The sequence below is a fragment of the Prinia subflava genome, chromosome 2 (assembly GCF_021018805.1).
Source record: "Prinia subflava isolate CZ2003 ecotype Zambia chromosome 2, Cam_Psub_1.2, whole genome shotgun sequence".
NCBI classification, from domain to species: Eukaryota; Metazoa; Chordata; class Aves; order Passeriformes; family Cisticolidae; genus Prinia; species Prinia subflava.
This window is the reverse complement of record NC_086248.1, coordinates 18525109-18544441: the sequence shown is the minus strand read 5'-3', so window position 1 is coordinate 18544441 and position 19333 is coordinate 18525109. Positions and strand designations below refer to the sequence as shown.

Below are 19333 nucleotides of genomic sequence, written 5' to 3'. Positions count from 1 at the left end.
AACTATCAGATGATGAGTTCACCTAATAAATCCCCACTACATCTTGAGTTGTCAATCCTGTTAACTTTCTCTAACAGACCCACCACATTTTTTTGCTATAGCAATAATATTTACTGCAGACACCATATAATATCTGCCACACTCTCCATGTGGTGGTATGGATACTTGAAATGCTTACTGTTAGTGACTATTTTCATTACTTAGGTGGTTTCTTTCCTATCATTAGTTTTGTGGGTTTTTTGTATTCTGCTAAATGACTTGGCCTTTCTTGCTGTCCAGCTCACTAATTGTAGATCCCAGAATCTACTCTCAAGGAAAAAACTTTGAATAATACATTAATTTACACAAGGGCAAGCATTTCTTATGGTAAAAAAAGACTATGTCATATGTGATATATGTGACAAAAACCCCAAATGTCAATTGTTTTGAGACCAGTAAAATAAGGAAGAAATGCTTCCAAAATACAAAAGCATTCAAAATTAAATATATATGTTCATTACACATCAATGCTTTTGTTTCAAAATGTTTATATACTTCAGTTAAACAAAGTTTCTGTGGCATTTGAGGCATTTTCTAGGACTGCAAATTTGATTTGTAGAAATGACATGGATCAGAAGAAATTACCAATCCAGGCTGTAATTTTATTTCATTTTATTATCCCCTGGAGGAGCTCTCATAGGCCAAAATTAACTCCCACAGTTACCAAATAAAGTTCTCTGCTTTTTGGAGTGAAAAGCTACTGCTTGTGTTCACTCTTTTAGGACAAACACTGTAAGCCCTGTGGGAACTGGGAATTCAGAGGGTCATCAAAAATGGCTCTTAGAGCAGCACTCTAAACACAAGAAGAAAAACAGGAACCTCTAATACTGAGCAAGCAAATGTTATTTTAAAGAATCATTACATCTGTAGTGTCAAGAAGGATTCACAGAGTCTGTGGTGGCTCTGAAAGGTGCAGTACAGTGTGGGCAAGGGACTCTTTGAAGTAGCACTGTGAAAGACAAAGGAATTCAAAGCGAGTTCATGAAGAGTTCAGTTCTGTACAACCCCTGAATATGTTTCTAAAAGTGACACATGCCAGATGTGAGACCTTCTTCAACAATGTCAGGTCATTTACAAATATGGATGCAAACAGCTCCTACAAAAATTGAGCTAATAATTGATTCTTTAAAGTACTACATTGTATAACCAACTGGCTTCTTGGCACAGTTGTGCCAAAATCAGGAGATCATCAGCAATTACAGGTTACAGAGAGTCTAAGTGAGAACAGAGCTACAGCTCCAAGACTACAGCACTTTAATCACTTCTCAAATCCATCTTATTCTACAAAAAAATCGTTTTACTGCAAGATCTTACCAGACAACAAACATAATAGGAAAAAATCAAGGATCTACATAGCATTTTTCTGCAGACAGAAGGATGCAATGGAAATGTAGAAAAGGCAGCCTTTTCTTGAGGACTGCAACCTGTAAGAATCCAAAGCAGCACTGCTGAGAGGTGGTTCCTTTCCAAACCTACTGCTCTGGCAAGATGACAGAAAGCTTTGGTCGTAGACAAGCCCGAAAATAATTTGACAGTATTGGTGGGCCCAACACCTCATGTTCAGCTAACACTGAAGGAAGGGGTTAGTGTAATAAAAATACAAACAAGCAGCACCATGCCATGTAAAACAGTTTCAGAATAAAGCAGCATTGAAATCAGATGTGGTGCTGAATGTGTTCCTAGATGCTTTTACCAAGGCCTTCAGTTCAGACCCCGAACTCAAAGTATGCCAATGTCCTCTATAGAATTTCTGCCTACATCAACCAAAGTTGTTTATGACAGAGATCTATAGTCTGTCTCATCCAAGGTGAATAATTTCTTTTCACTGCAGAAAGCTATAATTGAATCATTTGCTTCTGAAGGACCAGATATTTCACATTATCATTTAAGGCCTTTTGTAGGAAAGGAGTTAATGTGTAAACCTCTAAATGAGAATGATACTTAAGTACGTTCCTTTCTTTAAATGTGGAAGTGAAGATGGAGAGGGCTATATAAGTTTCTAGAAACAGCCCAGAATGCTTACTGAGCTTCTGAGTTAAACAGTCAAATCGAAGGAAGTCTTCTAAACCAGTTCTTCAAACAGGGGAAAAGTTAGGGATAACATGTAAAACATACCACCTCACATAAATGGAACACTACTGACATAAAGCTATTCTTGATTTGTCTTGATGCAAACAAGCTCGGTATCAGATCCAATCTTACCTCAGAGAATTAAAAAAATATGTTTAAATAATGCTTTTTAATGAATTTAAATTATATGGTTTATAAATAATTTCTGTATAGTAGAGACCTTGAGTATGGAGCACAGTAAAAAGCAGAATTTACTAACACTTGAGTCATATTTAAGCAATCAACAAGCCAACTGACCAACTAACCAACCAACTAACCAACCAACCAACCGACCAACCAACCAACCGACCAACAAACCAACCAACCACAGACACATTAACAGCAACACAAAGATCCAAACTTTTTCAGCAAGAACTAGAAGTATCCAGGGGGTATTCACCAGCTAGCTGTTTCCCCACGCTACTCCAAAAACCTTGAGGTTTCCAGGCCAAAACTACCAGTACCAAATGTTTTAATTGCATTATTTCCAACAAAAATTTTTAGTGAAAAGGCTGAGCCTGAATCTCTCAATATGAAATATAAAAAGATAAACAGCAAAACATGTAATCCATGCTTGCTTCTTCAATATAAAAAGCAGGTATCACAGATTCACAGAATATTCTGAGTTGGAAGGGAACTCCAAGGATCATCAAGTGCAAGTCTTAAGGAAATGGTCCACAAAGGGATCAAACACACAGCCTTGTTATTTATTAGCATTATGCTCCAGTCAACTGAGCTCTTAACTTAAAGCAATCATTTACTTCTACTAGTTGTTTTGTCTGTGAGGTACATGTGAGTATAGCTCTGTGCTCTGATTAAGACTGAATACCTATTGTGTTCACCACATAGATGACCACTTTCCTTCCAGCAGTTTGAATAAATGAGCATGATTAGTGGTCAGCAGGCTGACAGATGACCTTGCTAATACAGATAGGTTGCCTTCATTTCATCAAGATGTTTACTTTATCAAGAGTGTTTTCAGCAGCATGCACAGCTGGGAAGCTGTGTGCCACCATATTTTCCTCAGCACGTGGGCTTCTTTCATCTTTTAGATTGGCGTTTGGGTCTCCTCTTGCTTAGAGGAAACAAGTACTTCAGATGCAATCTGCCAAGGGGATCAGGAAAATAGTGGGGGCACAAAAAATCTTAATAGAGCTGATAGGTGGATTTGAGGGTCTATCTGTGTTGAGTTCATGCAAATGAAAGAAAAAACCCCACTAAAATATTATGAGATTTTTTAAAAACAATCCTACAAATTTAAACGTAAACTCTTGGATTCAATTATCTTAGAGGTCTCTTCCAACCGAAATAATTCTATTATTCTATGAAATATGAAAACAGGTAGGAAAACAGAATGTCTATCTCTATTCCATGTGCTAGTTTTTCTTATTAGAAAAACCTGTACTATGTCTCCTTTGAATACACACTGCTATCTGTGGTTTACAGCTATTTTTGAAGTGTATTTCACTTGAAAAATTAGGTACAATACCACATATTAGTATGCTGGTTATGCCAACTACTTTGACTTCAATAGAAAATGTAAGGTACAATCTTAAAAGACTCCTAATTCACCTGTTAAGAAACTGCAATAGTTTTTGTAGCATCATCTGTGAAATGGATTTGATGGAAGTATCAAATTTCCTTAGGTCTAGAACCAACCTGACTCTGCCTGTTACACTGATCAGAAAATTCCCAGAGTAAAAGCATTTTGAATGCCTTCATGTGATATGGGCTAAATAGTTCCTTGGAACATCTGTTCCAGGACCTTCTCCAAGGGAGACTTTTTTAGATAGAAAAGCATTGTGCAACAGTCTTCAGGATCCAACCTGAAGCATCATCTGAGAAGAAGGTACTTTGGTTTGCCTTGAAAATTGAATGCACACTTCAGTTTTTAGTCCAAAGGTTCTTGGTAGTTGCCATCACAGAGAAGGGGTACTCCAAAAGTTGTCTGTACTCTCACTGCTTCCTATTTGTATTTCAATTTACAGGTTAGATTATCACAGGTAACACAGGTCATCTCTATCTTTCCTTGTTTACCTGGGGCAGAAGGAAAAAAAAAATCATCTTTCCTTTAGCAGCTGTGTTGGACATAAGGGCTTCTCAAGTCTCTTCATAAATAGATAGATGGACAAATACTTGCTCTTCAAAGCGATTCAGATTTAATGGAAATTTAGAGAATATGCTAGCCATTGATGGAGAGTTTAAAATATGAATTTTGATTCAAAGGACTGTGTGCAGAAGTACAAGCACAGAATTTAAGCTTCATCCAAAAAAGTTTGGTTGGCTTTTTCCTTTAGTTTTAAATTGATATTTTGAGATTTATCAGACTGTTAGGATACATCTGTGTTTCCCATGTCTTTTAGATTACCAATGATAAGGCTACAGAGATGTGATTTTCAAGAAATGGTGATGGTTTCAGTGAATTTCCAAATATTTCCAACAGGAACTGTTTATCTAAATTACCTGTATACTATCTGTATCTGCTGAGAACCACATCCAAAATTCCCATCCCTTTAAACAAAAAAAGGAATGAGCAATGGCACACCAGTGACATACCTGAGTTTCCCAGGATTTACCCTTTTCTACTACAAAACTGAATTTGACCTAAGAAACGGTAAAATACCTTACCCTTACCATCCTATCCCTCTCCCTCTCCCCCTTGCCCATTTCTGCCTCTATAGTCCTATTCTATACTTGCTGATGGCATTCTTCTGTCACCAATACTTATGATTTTAACTGTTTTGTTCCCCTAGACCATAGCTACTTCTGGAATTTTCTGAACTGCTATGATCTATAGCACTAGTGACAGAAACTTCTATGAGAACTGTGTAGGCATCCTGGTCACCAGTGGATAATTCTGCTTTTTGTTTCTTGGGACAGGAATACTATGACATCCTGCTAATGTGACTTATAAGGTGGTTTACTACAGTATTACAGTAAGTATCCTAGTGAGCGGCAAGTGATTGAGCCAACTAAATTCATAGCTGACAGATCTAATGTTCCATATAGTCAATAGATAAAGGCAAGAGTCATATTCAGACCATGTAGTATTAGAATACCTAAATTTGAACCTCATTTTTCTGGAAAATCAGCAGTCCAAATTCCATAAGTGCAGCTTATGCTACAAGCAGTATAAAGTGAAACATCAGTATCCCTATTGGAAACAGCAGGAAAGAAATTATTTTTAAAAATGTGATTTATTGATTCGTCTCTAGACCTCACCAAAACCAAACTGTCATCACTCTCTACTTGGCATAGACATAAGGAACTCCACACTACCTTCCTAATTAATTGCTAGAAACTCTTCCTTGTAAATCATCTCTGCTCTAACCGGGACTATTGCATACTGATTACTATGCTGATACTCAAAAGGATCATGAAGTACTTTTCAAATAAAATTCTATTATCACCTCTCTGATTTCATGCTGAATTTTTCTTAATGAACTAATCATTTAGATAGAAGATATATTTATATATTAATGTACCTTTGTTTTATTACTGGAATACCATGAGTTCCAAAGAAAAACTTGATCTATGTAAGTTTTAATTTCAAGTAATACACAGAGCAGCTAATGGACGTACCTTTGTAAATTTTTTGCAGTTCTTAACCACAGCCTACTATATATGGAAGGAAAGCAGTCAAAAAACAATGTCAGTCTCTTCACATTGATTAGGACCACTAACTGCATGTGTAACTGTGTTGGAATAAGTAAACCACTGTGTTTCATTATCATAGAAAAATAAACTGAGTATCAAGCCTGCTGGCTTGCCAGAAGCAATTTTTTTGAGCTCTTGAGTTTTGCATTAGTTTTCTTTTTCCATTCATAATTTTTGATAGTGTAGATTCAAAGTTTTTACTGTCAGCTGAAATCACAGCAGCAGTTGCACCATAATCTAAGACCAACAAACTTAGTCACCGCTATTTTTAAAGAAACTGCTGGACGTCCTGCACTGGCTCATCAAGAGAGCAACAGCACTTGCACATCAGCCTGATCTAACACAGCTTCTCTTCCAGGTTCTGAAACAGTAGAGTTCCCTGCAAAAGAAAATTACTTCCTTGTTGCATCAAACTCATGCAACTTTTAAGACTGACCATTTATTCTCTACCAATTTTGTGGTAAATTCAGGCAATTAAGGAAATGCTACAGATGCAGTATCCAAGAAAACTCTGATAGCCACCCAGCTGGCCACCATCTCGCCCAAAGGGAAAGAATACCTCCATAGTCTTTCTTTAAGATTTAAGATCTGACCTTACAGAATGCTGAAACAAAAGTCATACAACTTTCATACCTGGTTCCTAAGAGGAATCCAACTGAGGAGTGCTGAAAGCTTTTCTTATATTTTTATTGGTTAGAAAGGTGAATCTACCCAACCAAAAACGTGTTCCCTGGAAATGGGAACAAAATACTTTTTAGATAGCTCATTAATTTTTGCATGATTCCTTCATTTCACCCCAGTGCATTATGATGTCTGTCATCAGCATAAGGAGTAAATTGACAGTGATTACATATTTTGAAAGTATTATATAAAGTCCAATATCCCAAAAAAAGAGGAAGCTGAATAGGCTAATCACATTGCTACTGCATTAATTTGGTTACTACCAGTAACCTGTATATCTAAATGGCATTTATGCCACGGCATAGTAACAAAAATATATAAACTTTAGAAAGATGTTATCTATGTAAACCTGTCACTCATTACATTTTTAATAGAATCAGCTAAAACACACAGAATTCAAGTCTAAAAGAACCAAAGTATATTATAATAATTCTGAATAGTTTCTTGGGGTAGGGGGAAGTATAGGGCAAAATTTTCAAAGGGAAGAGGTCCATTTTTGCTCACAAAAATTATCTGCAAACTTGTGACAGAATTTATGTGGGCAATTGTTGACATTCAATAAACAGATCTAGCAACTAAATACCCTTGCAAATGATCAGTACAGGCACCCAGCTGTAGCTGATGTTTTGCTTGTACCTTTGTGAATATTCTCCTGGTAACTGCATGCATTAATCCATCACTAGGATTACATTTTTTGCAAGCATTTTTAGCACAAACACACCTCCACCCTCCTTGTTTGAAATGTGAGTGCTGGTGTATTAAAAATATTTGGAAGACAGACTTATTAAAATAAACGTTAAGAGAACACAGTGGGGTATATTTTCAGTGTGGAGCAGAGATTTAACTGCATGACTTCCATTAGCTTTAATGAGAACTGAACAGCTAAATCCTCATACACCACACTAGAAGATTAACCCAGAAAACACACATTGTTTACTTTTTACTAATACTCTGATTATTACCACGTTCTTCCTCCTCCTCCTCTTCTTCCTCCTCTTCTTCCTCCTCCTCCTCTTCATCCTCCACATCTTCACCTTCCTCTTCATCCTCCTCTTCTTCCTCCTCAATCTCCTCTTCTTCTTCTCGATCTATCTCCTCATCATCCTCCTCCTCATCACCTTGCTCCTCATTATCATCAGAATATTCCTCCTCTTCTTCATCCTCTTCCTCTTCTTCCTCTTCCTTTTCATCCATTTCCTCTGTTCCATCAGTTTCATAGCACTCATCTACTGAAGAGTTGTCTGCTTTAACCACAAAGGGTTTTCTTTTGGGGGCTGGTTCTTGGGGTTGCTTATCTTGTGTTTTTCTTTTTTTTGCCAATGGACAGCCATAAACACTGTTCAAAAATAAAAGATGCAAATTATTACACCATCCTCCAGATTTTATTTAGTCATATATTCTAATTCTACATCATGATTAGCTGCTCTTCAGAAAATGCAGGTTTTTCAAAGTAAAGTTATGCTTAGGTGATAATGACCAAGGGGGAGGACACAAAACCTGTGAAAATGCAAGCGACTATTACTCGCCTGAAAATGTCACACATACACAACAGCGTAACAGTTTCAGAAATTATACAAATGTGTGTTTCTCCTTCTCATTCATTTTTATCTACTATATGTTATACTCCTTTCTCAGGCAGATAAAGATAGCTAAAAAACAGAAATCTTGTCCTACCTGTAGCTAGCAGTACAACATTCAGGACTAACACTATTCTTCATAATTTTGTAGTGTTCAGTATTTTGATTGTGTGCAAATATGATTCCATGACGTTTAAATAATAAAAATATGATCATATTTTGAATATTGTTGTTTGTTATTATTATAAATCATAATATAATAGTACAAAAATAATAATGAATCACTCTTAAATTCTCCACTATTATATGCTACAAGACTGGAAAAATGGGAAAGCAAGCTCCCCAACACAACCAACCCAAATAATTATCATGGACAGTGTTACAAGTGTTCTCATATTAAAAAAAAAAAATCAAACAATAAACAAAATCTTTTGTCAATGAAGAAGAACTCTTCAAAATTGAGTACCACTTCCTTATCAATCAATTTAAAGCATTGTAACAGAAATAGTATTTTAGAGTTCCTGGTCTTCTACCAGAGTAGCCATCTGCTTCTCAATGGTCACATAATCTGTGTTTGTTGAACTTGATCTCCCTTGTGTAAGCTCTATAACCTTCTGTGCAGAGTGACTGCACACACTCATTACTTTTTGTTCAAAGAACTTCCTCTTTGAACTCTTTCACTGTGTGATTATAACATTACTCAGGCTATATCAGTTTTTAGTCTTCTTCCTGTGATTAACTAGTTAACTGGGATATTTCAACTGTTCTTTATAACCTTTTCTGCATATCTACTAATAATTTACCCTTTTACATTATATTCTTTCTCCCTTTATCCGAATACACCAAGGATCTCTTATTTTCTTCCACTCTAATAATACTTCATAGCCTGTTGACAGGCCACTGAAAGATCTGGCACTTCTCCACATTCAGTACAGCACTATGTGGTATCCTCATGGTCTTGATCTTGGTCTAATTTAACTGCATCCCAGCAGCTACTCATCCCGATGCCTTAAACCGCTGCTTAGGTAAAAATAATTCTATTTAAGCACCAATCACTTTATTTAAGTGCCTAACTTAGGTTTGGTCTCACCTAAATTTCAAATCACTTGTTCACAATCTGCCTGGCACACACATATCTGAGGAACATAGACAGTCACAAAAGATAGTATTCATGAAAAACCTGCTACAGGAGACCTTCCCTGTGCAACACAGGCACCTTTCTCTTTATGGGGACAATAGCAGTCCTTGAAGTCTAGTCTAGCATGTCTAAAAACACCTGGGTCCATTAACACCATAGAGAAATACTGCATAAATTTTAGGTACATCTAGCAGGATTCCAATGCACCTCACTTGGGAGTAGGGTAGTAATCTTAGCAGAATATGGATTCCAGACACCTGCATCAAAGTTGAGTGGTGCAGGCGAGAGGGGGAATAGATCCACAGCCTCCAGATTCCTGAGCCATGCTCCATTCAGAAGTGTATTTGGTGGAAGAGCGTCTGCTTATGGAAGATGAGCCCCAGTGCGCCTGGAAGCAAGAAATTCTGATGCAACAGGCAAGCAAAACCCCAAATCTTCACTAATTATAAGAGCCCTAAACCTGAAAAAATAGGGAGCCTAAGCTTCTGGTGTTTTTTCAATGGACTATATTTATTTCTAACTAAAGACACTTCAAAGTAATACCTATAAATATAGAAGAAATCCTTGTCCTAGATCACCACAGTTCAGTGATGAATGACTGTCCTGCCTCTTGTCCTGTGAGTCCTCCTCTTGATCAGGACCCAGCTGCCTAGAATCAAGGGGAAATGTAGGACATATTTCCACGGAAAACATCCCACACAATCACAGTCAAGGCATAAACAGGAATTCAATCTTCATTGGTCTGGACAATGCATAAAAGCTGGGGCAAAAGGGAAGCACTGTTTCTTGTAGTTCTGAGCGCTGCAGGTTTATTTTGGTGCTTTCCCTGGTGCTATGGGGTTTCAGCAGCTGCCTATTTAAACCCTCCACATGGAGCTCTGAGAGAAGGCAGATGAATTTTTCCTCAGATCTAGAATTTCAGAGTGTGTGTTGTGTCAATGAAAATGGCTGGATAATTAGGGAGGAACCTGTTTGATTTAGGTGTCTAAGAGAGGCTGTATCCTGGAAAACAAGAGTCAATCACATTGATCCTGGGGCTCAGGCTGGTTTCAGAAACTTGCATATCATTCAATATGATTTAAACTTGCATATCAGTTCAATGTGATTAAAGTGGACAGGTTAACATTTACTGAATGGCTGTGTCTTGCTTTCTTGGTTTCTGTTCTTTCTCTTTCATATGCATACTACCCTCACTATAGCTTCTTCAGTGCCATTATATGTTAAATTATATGTTCTCAAAATCCTGGTCTTTATTTCCAAAGATGTGAGTAGGCTCACCCCCGAAATCCCCAGGATTTCTTTTCTTCCTCTTATTATAACCTTCTTAGAACTTTTTAGGTGGCACTGATGACTCCTGGGCAGCTCTGAACTAAAAGGGCACCCATAGATGGGTAATTGTGAACATTTTTCTCCACGGGCATTCACACAAACTAGAATTTTCATGAAATCATGGAATGGCTTGGTTTGGATGGGACCTTAAAGATCATCTACTTCCAACTTCCCTGCCACAGGCAGGGACAACTTTCACTAGATCAGGTTGCTCAAAGTCCCACCCAACCACGGCCATTTTGTCACACTAAAGGCAGAATATTAATTCTATCCTGCCCCAATCCTTTTTCATTTAAGAACACTAAACACTTGTAACAGTTTTCATCTAGTAATGCCCCAAAACAATCTCTTTTGGAATTTACAGAAGTGTAAGAAGTGAGGCAGAGTCGAGGGGTGTGGGCCTGATATTTTTGGCCTCAGAGCTTTTAGCCTGCTGGTAGCTGCTAACTCCTTTCCCAAGGGAAAAGTTTCTTAGGAAAGCTTCCTCCCAAAACAATCTTGGCAAAACAACTATCCTTTTCCAAAAAAATCTTTTCTCCAGGTGGTGTTTCGCCTTTCTAGTTCTCAGGGAAAACATTTTGGCTGTTTTTCTGGTTTGACAAATGAGATTGGAGAGGTGTTATTCCTGTTCACCAATCATGTTAGTTCTGTATTGGAACACTGTACAAAATTAGACAATTAAAGACTTTTTTATGCCTTTTGCCTCCTGAAATAGTTAGAGTCTCTTGTCTTTTGTTCATGTCCTATAGCAACACAGGGGATAACAAATACATCTATTTTGGTTTGAACTGTTGTTTAATTTTTGTATTTGACAACTAAGAAGAACTGCATGACTTTTTAGATACAAATTATTGGTCAAAGGTAGAAAGAATTCATCACTGCCATTTTTTTTAATCTTTAATATTTTGTCACACCTTTATGGTCTTCTATACAATATTTTATAAAGTTTATGAGAATCTATAGCATTACTTGGGATTCAGGGCCCCCTAGAAAGTGCAAAACTGACAACGGAAATCAATTCCAGTGATCTGTCTGATGACTTTGATGCTTTATAAATCTCATTAAATAACATTATTTGGAATTCAGCTATTCAAGTAAAGTCGTGAACTTTGACTTCAGTTTCTATCTTTTTGACTCTATTGTCAGTGTCTTTGCTTATAGAATTAAAACTGAGGATACATCAGCAACTACAGGAAACAACTATTTGTACGTTTTAATGGTTGGATCCAACCTTAAGGCTTGGAAATATGTAGTTCTGAGAAGGAAATGGTTTATATTAGTTCAAACAATCACAGAATGGTTCAGGTTGGAAGGGATCTTAAAGACCATCTATTCCAACCCCTGTGCCATGGACAGAGACACCTCCCACTAGATCACATTGCTCAAAGCTTTGTCCAAGGTGGCCTCGAACAATTTCAGGGACGGGGTATGCACAACCTCATCACTTTCACAGGAAAGAATTTCTTCCTATACCCAGCCTAAATTTCTTCTATTCCAATTTCTATTCATTATGCCTTGTCCTATTACTAGTTAACTTCAACCCAGCTTTTGTAAACTCTCCTAATTTGTACCAGATACTCCGCAACCTTAATCTGGTTTTGTCTGTACTTGGATTTATACTTGATAAAGCCACCCTTGCAGTGATTTTGCATATAAAACCTTGGCAATGCTGGCTTGCACTGGCTGCCTTCTGCTTTTCAACTGTATACCTCACACAGCTTATATATACCTCATATACTGCAGACTTCATAGACTGAAAGAGTTAAAAAAACCCTCAACATGTGCTTCAGAAACCTGGGAAACAGGCCACCAGACCTGAAGCCTACTGTTAAGTTGCCCTATTTTCTTCTTTTTCTTTCTTAACCTGCTCCGCTCTCATCCTTTGTTTCATTAATTTTTCAGATTCTGCCTCCAGGACACTCCTCTCTGTTTCTGGCGTGTTCCCTGTGGTCTCCCAGCGAGCACACCCAGGGGAAGGCTGTGCTGGCTTCCCAGCAGCCTGTGCCACTGCCTTCCCCACACACAGAGATCACAGTCTCTCCCACTGACCCCTTGTTCCTCGTATATTTGTGAAAGCTGTTATTGTTTGTCCTTACAGCTTCTGCAATTTTCTCTATATTTTCAATTCTGGCTTCTGTGATCATCCCCTTATTTGGTTATTTTTAGAGTTGCTTATCCCTGCTCAGAGCACTGACCCCATTGATTTATATGCTGTGTCTGCCTTTATCCATTCTTTCACTGCTCCCTGAATTTCCCTGGTCAGCTGTGTTTGTCTTATTTTCTCCTCACGCTTCAGCTCTCTTGGCTTCCAGCAGGGTGTATATCTGGGCTTCCTGAGACACACTTTTGAATATTCTACACTGCTTTGCTGTGTGTCTCAGTCATCTCTGGTTTTTGGAATCTGTCATGAATAATTCTTGTGGAAAGAATGTTGTTGAATTTCATAGTGATAAGCTCCAAGAGGACACATAGACATAAATAATTGAAGAAATGGAAGAAATAATATATCACTTTATATTCCTTAGTTAGAAGATGACTTATGGTATCTTTTTAACTTTTATGCAATTCTTCTCCATTAAAAACTTTATGATGCTACTCACTGGTACATTGAGTAGGAGCACAGTTCAGGAAATAGGTACTTCTTCTCTAGACCTGAACATATTGATTTTTAATCTATTTATTACTAATATAATTTTCAGTATAATTAATAAGGTTATTATTTCTAATCTATAACAATTAACATATCTATTTAAACATATACATAGTACAGGACCAAATAAATACAAGGGATTTTCTAAATCAGATTACTGACCAGTATTTTTCCCTCCACAATATGCCAACTCATACACCAAAGTTGGAACATGACACCTTTATCTGAAAGAGGTTTTCTTCTTAGAGGAAAATGAGAAAATGAGAAAGGGAGGTTGTAAGACTTTTGAGTTCAGTCAACTTTAAATAGCCAGTTTGGATAAAGTAATTCCTGTGTGCCATGTTTACCAGCATTCTTTTTTTCAGTTGTCTCTCTTTTCCATTGAATCTGTTATTTCAGATTCCTCATGCTATAAGATTCAAGTAAAGAAAAATAAGATAATGCCAATGTTATGCTCTAAATCTGAGTAATACTTTTTCTTGGAGTATTGTCTTTTTATTTCTTAGTAATACTTTGAAAAATCTGATTAAATCTTTTTTCAAACTAAAAAGTGTCCCTGGCAACAGTGTTCTCATTATTTTTGTTTAATGTGAAAATCTAATTTAACAGAAACCAAAACATTTGGTAGGGAATAGAATCTAAAAATTTGCTATGCACACACCTAATGACGTTACCAGAAAGACTAAATTAAGTACTTCAGTATCTGAAGTGTTTGTGAGGTGGAATTTTATCATATACAGTTTTTAAGATAGCAAATTAGGCAGAATATGCTGGGAAGCAAAGTTCTGCTTAAGGCTTCAAGCAGAAAGTCCTCAAGACATCTATACTTGTCCCACTGGATATTGTTAAGTATTACTTTTGGTTTGGACTGGATAACTTCCAAGTCCAGACCTCCAGATGAAGAGTTTTGGAGTATTGAGAAAACAGGCATTTATCACAAAAGTCCTGTAACAAATCCAGCCTTTAAGAATAAGCAAATTAAATTAATTTGCATAACACTGAAACATTTTAAATTGCTCTCAAGGCAGTGACTATTAGCTTGAAATGGCTGATACCATCAATTGATAGAAGTTGACCTAAAAATAAATATTTAGATTCCAACAAACCCTACAGCTTGAATTCCCTGCACTCCAATAGGAAGTCCTTCCCAGCAGACCATGCAAGATTACAAAGAAGAGCTGGTAGCTCTCATGGTGAAGTTGGATCAATGAATTGACAGGAGTGAAAAAATTAAAATAAATTCAGAAAAAGAGATTAATTCCAGCCTAGCCATTTGCCTACTCAATTGCAAGAATAAACTCCTTCAGTTGAAGATGATTTTCCACCCATATTTGAATACTGTTTAAAGTACGCCAACTTGCTACAGGAATGAGCTGCAGTGGACAGTGCTAACTGCAGGGCGGTGAAGTCAAACTTCATGTGGGAAATTACAAATTAAGTGTCTAAGCCACACTGGTCAGGAATCTTTTCTACCCCACAAAAGTCCCACGTAAAGCCTGCATACTCTTATGGAATATGGGAGGTGTTGAGTCAAACCTTCCCAGGCTGTGAAAGCTAAAGTCCAATCACTTAAGCTATAGAAGAGAAAATGGGAAAACTAACAAGTCAAAGTTCAAGCAAGACATGGGGTTTTGGGGCTTTTATTTTAGAGATGGCTGATTGCAGCCTAGAAGATGGTGCTAGGACACATTGCTTTTGGTGCTTCCAATGAGATGAATTAAAATTCCCTGTGCTACCATTCTGTGTGCTATGAATCCCAATCTAGAAGACAGGCTCACTCAAATCTGCTTTCCAGGAGCATGCTGGCAACTGAGCCAGAGCCTTGAATAATGTTCCAGAATCAGGCATGCTTCTTGCAGCCACTGGACTGCCAAGCACCATGGCATGGCCACTTGGAGAACGACTGCCCAATCCTCTATCTTCTCAGCCGGGGTTAGGCACTAATCCAGAGCCAGTGCTTTGGAAAATCTAGTTTTACATGCTTAAATATTTTTGGGAAATTGTGACAAAATTAACATGATTTTGTATATTTAAATTATAATTAAAATTAACCAATATCTTTTAAAATACAATAAACTCATCTCTACAGTTTTCCTGTATTTCAGCATTTATCATGAGTTTCTGCCTCTGATCAAGTAAGAATCTTAGAAGCAGAAAGTGCTTTTATGTGTGCAGTATCAAAACACACCCTCTTTGTTTCATTTACTTGTACCAGATAGAACTTTGTTGACTTTTCAGTTCAGATATGTATCCAATAGTACTTCATTCAGTGAAAACTATTAATTTACCGTAATAGGCACAAGCTACAGTGACTGGAATGAGTGAAATGTAGAACATTCAAACTGCTTTTCCTTCTGGAATTCCAAATATTTCCTCTTCCACATTATAGAACAGTAAGAAAAATTACAGAGGTGCCCAGAAGCATGCTGGATCTCAAAAGGCAGAGGAAGACATGACATTTTCTTCACAGAGTTTTAAAAGCCAACTCTACCCTTTTGCGACTCAGAGCCTTTTAAAACATATGAATAGCCATGAATATACCACAGATCCACCTGTGTATAGCAGTATTTAACTAAATGAACCTTAAAGAAAAACTGGTGCCTAAAAACCAGCATTGCCAAAAGACTTAGAAGTTACAAATAATATGATAGAATGATGTGTCAGAAGTAAATGATGGAGATCGAACCTCAAGTATTTTTTCATTTAGAAATTCAGTTATTGAAATATGTATTTTTAAACAAACAAACAAAAAAAGGTAGAATAGCTTTGATGTAGTTGATACAGTCACAGTAAATTAAGTCAAAGCAGAATCTTTTATTTCATTGGTCCCTATACATCTCCATGTGAGGTGTCTCCCCATCACAGTTCACTGAGACTCCAAAGTGGTGTTACTGAACGCTGGGAGGAACACTGACAAACTAACCTGCCCTCTAGCTGGTGAGATCATTTCACCCATCACCAATGCCTCTTGGGATGTGACAACTAAAAGGAAACTCTAAGTTTTGCAATAACTAACCCATTGACACAGATTTATTTAATTGGTTGAACACAACAGCTGTTCAGTGAAGAAAAATGAGGCACAGCAATGTATTTCTACATGTTGTATGAATACAGGGGAAATCTCTCAGCCATGGAGAGCTCATTTCAAGCAAGATACAAAAAATAAATGTAACACATCATGAGACTAAAATATTATGTGGCAGCATAGGTTAGCAAAGTACATGCCCTGTAGTTGTTGATTATTCAGAAGTATTTATACAAATAAATTGATATAATATCAGATTGCCCCATGACTTATGATTGTCATTGATGGGGTTAATCTCTCATCCAACCCATGGCTTCCAAAACCTAAGTCTACACATGTCATGCTAAGACACTTTCATAACTCAGGCCAGAGAAACAGGACTCTCCTGGGAGGCTATTCATCTTATCTTTCTTAGACGCTTTGCCTAGTGAAAATAAAGGGAGGTGTTGGTGATTAACTTGTATTTCTACCACTTAGGAATCTGTTAAAAGTGAGACAAGTCCAAGAATTTTTCTCTCCTTTTTCTTTTTAATTATCTCTCCAGATTCAATAAAGACAATACCTAATAGAACGTAAACCCATGTACCATAATACTTTCATAATGAGAAACCCAAAATCCCGTTTCTTTCCTTTCCACAGCTGCTGTATCACTTAACTTGAATAATTCTCCCCTCTGTAGCTTCAGTCTTTTCAAGACTACCTGTATGTTCCAATGTCAGACAAATGCTGGAGTTTCCCTGTAATCTTAGGATGGCAAATACTCAACTTAACTGCGTGCTCAAGAGCAAGAAGAGACAATTGATAATGTCTTGTTGCCATATCCTTGAATACTGGGGCTGATCAACGAGTGCAGGACAGTGCAAAGACCATGGGTTTAATGACTCATTGATTCATTGGATGGAATGCATATAATCAACTTTTGCTAAGTGGTTATTGATTCCACGCACTTTGATGTTGATTTAGATGTAACTGGGGCACATAAAAATGGGAACATGCAAAGTCAGTGACCATTTCTGCACTAACTCAAAGAACACTGACTTCTGCACTAAATCAAAATCCTGAGGTCCACATTTATCTAAAAAATTATAAATTTGAAGAAAAACTTTGAGAAATAAAACCGTCTATTTTCCTGCATAGGGATGAAAATTATGTTGGCTACATTGAGTTGAATAAAAGCATCATATAGAGATATTAGGGTGTCCAGATTTGTATGTATCCTGTGTTTTCAACCTCAGTCGTAATGACAACTTTGTTTACAGGTAGAGGGAAGGGCAAATTCCAATTTATTTATTTTTCATTATAATATCATAAAATGGAAAAGTTCACAATCAATCACGACCAAATTTGAAAGGGTCAGAATATGCTACAAGAGTGCATCTATCAGTTACAAAACATTTTTGCACAGTCTCAGTGTTTGAGCCTTGAACATGATATGAAATCTTTCTATTCCAATATATGAAATGTGATTTCCTTTAAGTAATTCAGCTTGCTATGTTCAAGCATTCAAAAACCAAGGGAAATAAACTGCTGGAAATCAAAGGTGGTTCATGTAGCTATACTGTCCATCATTTAAAAACATGGCTAGATACCTATCAGTAAAATCATCACCCTTAGACATAGACTTGATGTATCATATTTAACAGCAACAGAATAGGTCAAACTATATTCTAGCATGCACTTAAGCACTGAGCAATAGAATATGCTGTCATTTTATCACATCTATAATGCAGGGCTACTGTAGTGATGCTATCAGCTGCTGATTCCTATCATAAATAATTTTCTCATCATATTTGCATAGACACACAACAGCACTGACTCCCAACTTAATTTTGACTAAGAAAGACATATGGGTCAGAATTAAGAAATAGGATAAAAAAATTTCCTGTAACTATAGCAATAAAATTCTTACTCGATCCAAATAGCTAACAGCTACAGAATATAACCAATGGAAAGGAATAATGGTGTGGAGCAGCCTTCTAACACAAGATTGTCATCAGCAAACATCTGAAATTACAGGAAAGAAAGCAAAGTGATACAAGCTGCAAACACTTCAGTGCTGATGTATCAAAGTCTCAGCTCCAGCTTAAGCCACAGGATACTGCTTTGTGTCTTGCACGGTTGGTTAGGAGTCATTCAAGTGTGAAATGTCCTAAATTGTGGTTGTTAAAGGATTGAGAACCTCTGTCCCCCTGCCATGACTTACATCCTGAAAGGTATATATTTATTTGTGATAATAATCTACTGACCTAGTATTCTTCTGCAGCACACAGAAGTTTCTTTGCTGTAGTATTAGGGAGTACTACAGGTAGTATTCCCACTAAGTTACAAGCTTACCTATCATAAAGAAATTGGTTCAAGCTGTTGGCAGACTCAAAGGACAAATTTATATCTCATTTTCTAGCTTTAATTTTTCATTATTAGGAGAATTAGAAATACTGTAGTCTAAAAATGAAAGCTTACCTCCTAGATTAATCATATAACTTTAAAAACCAGATGTCTAAATGACTTTGCCTTAATCTGGCCTTTTTTTGATATATCTGATGAAAGGAAGTATGTCTGTTCAGGTAAAAAAAACCCAAACAAAAAAGTTGAACTGAATTCCATCACATTCTAGTAGAGAATAAGAAGGCTTCAACTTGAGTCATATCACAATTAAAAAAAAATACTATGGCATATAATGTTGCTTTTTATAGCTGACAGTGAGTTCCATTAGACTGTAGAAGAATCTCTGAAGGCAAATTAAAATAGCCTCCCAAGAGAGTGGAAGCCCCACACAGCATGGTTTAAGTGTGGCAGCTGGGCTGTGGGAGGAAATGGCGTTTTCCATTGAAAATCTGCTGCCAAGATACCTCCTATGGCTAGATTTTTGAGAGGAATGTGGCAGTTCTCGCTCTCTGAATTTCAGCTGCTCAGTTTTAAGGATGCATAGGCAGGAAAGGTAGCAAGACTGAATAGCAAAAAGTCAAGAATTATGCTCTGTCTAAGGACCAAAGAGTAAAACTGAGAACTGACTGGAAGTAGGAATGTGTAACAGGAAGATGGCAAGAGGGGGGGAAAGATTCTTCAGTTATAAAAGATAAAAGACAACTTTTTTGAAAGTGTGTGCCACTTTAAAGGCTACTTTAATT

At 37.0% G+C, this 19333-nt stretch overlaps 1 protein-coding gene across 4 annotated transcripts in view; it reads right to left on the bottom strand.

The window, feature by feature from the left end:
- MYT1L (myelin transcription factor 1 like) overlaps positions 1 to 19333 on the bottom strand; it is a 128874-nt gene that overhangs the window by 95231 nt on the left and 14310 nt on the right. For all 4 annotated transcript variants that reach the window (XM_063389265.1, XM_063389270.1, XM_063389254.1 and 1 more), the window contains exon 4: positions 7452 to 7822. In XM_063389265.1, coding sequence (XP_063245335.1) covers positions 7452 to 7822 — 371 coding nt within the window. The remainder of the gene's footprint in view (positions 1 to 7451; positions 7823 to 19333) is intronic.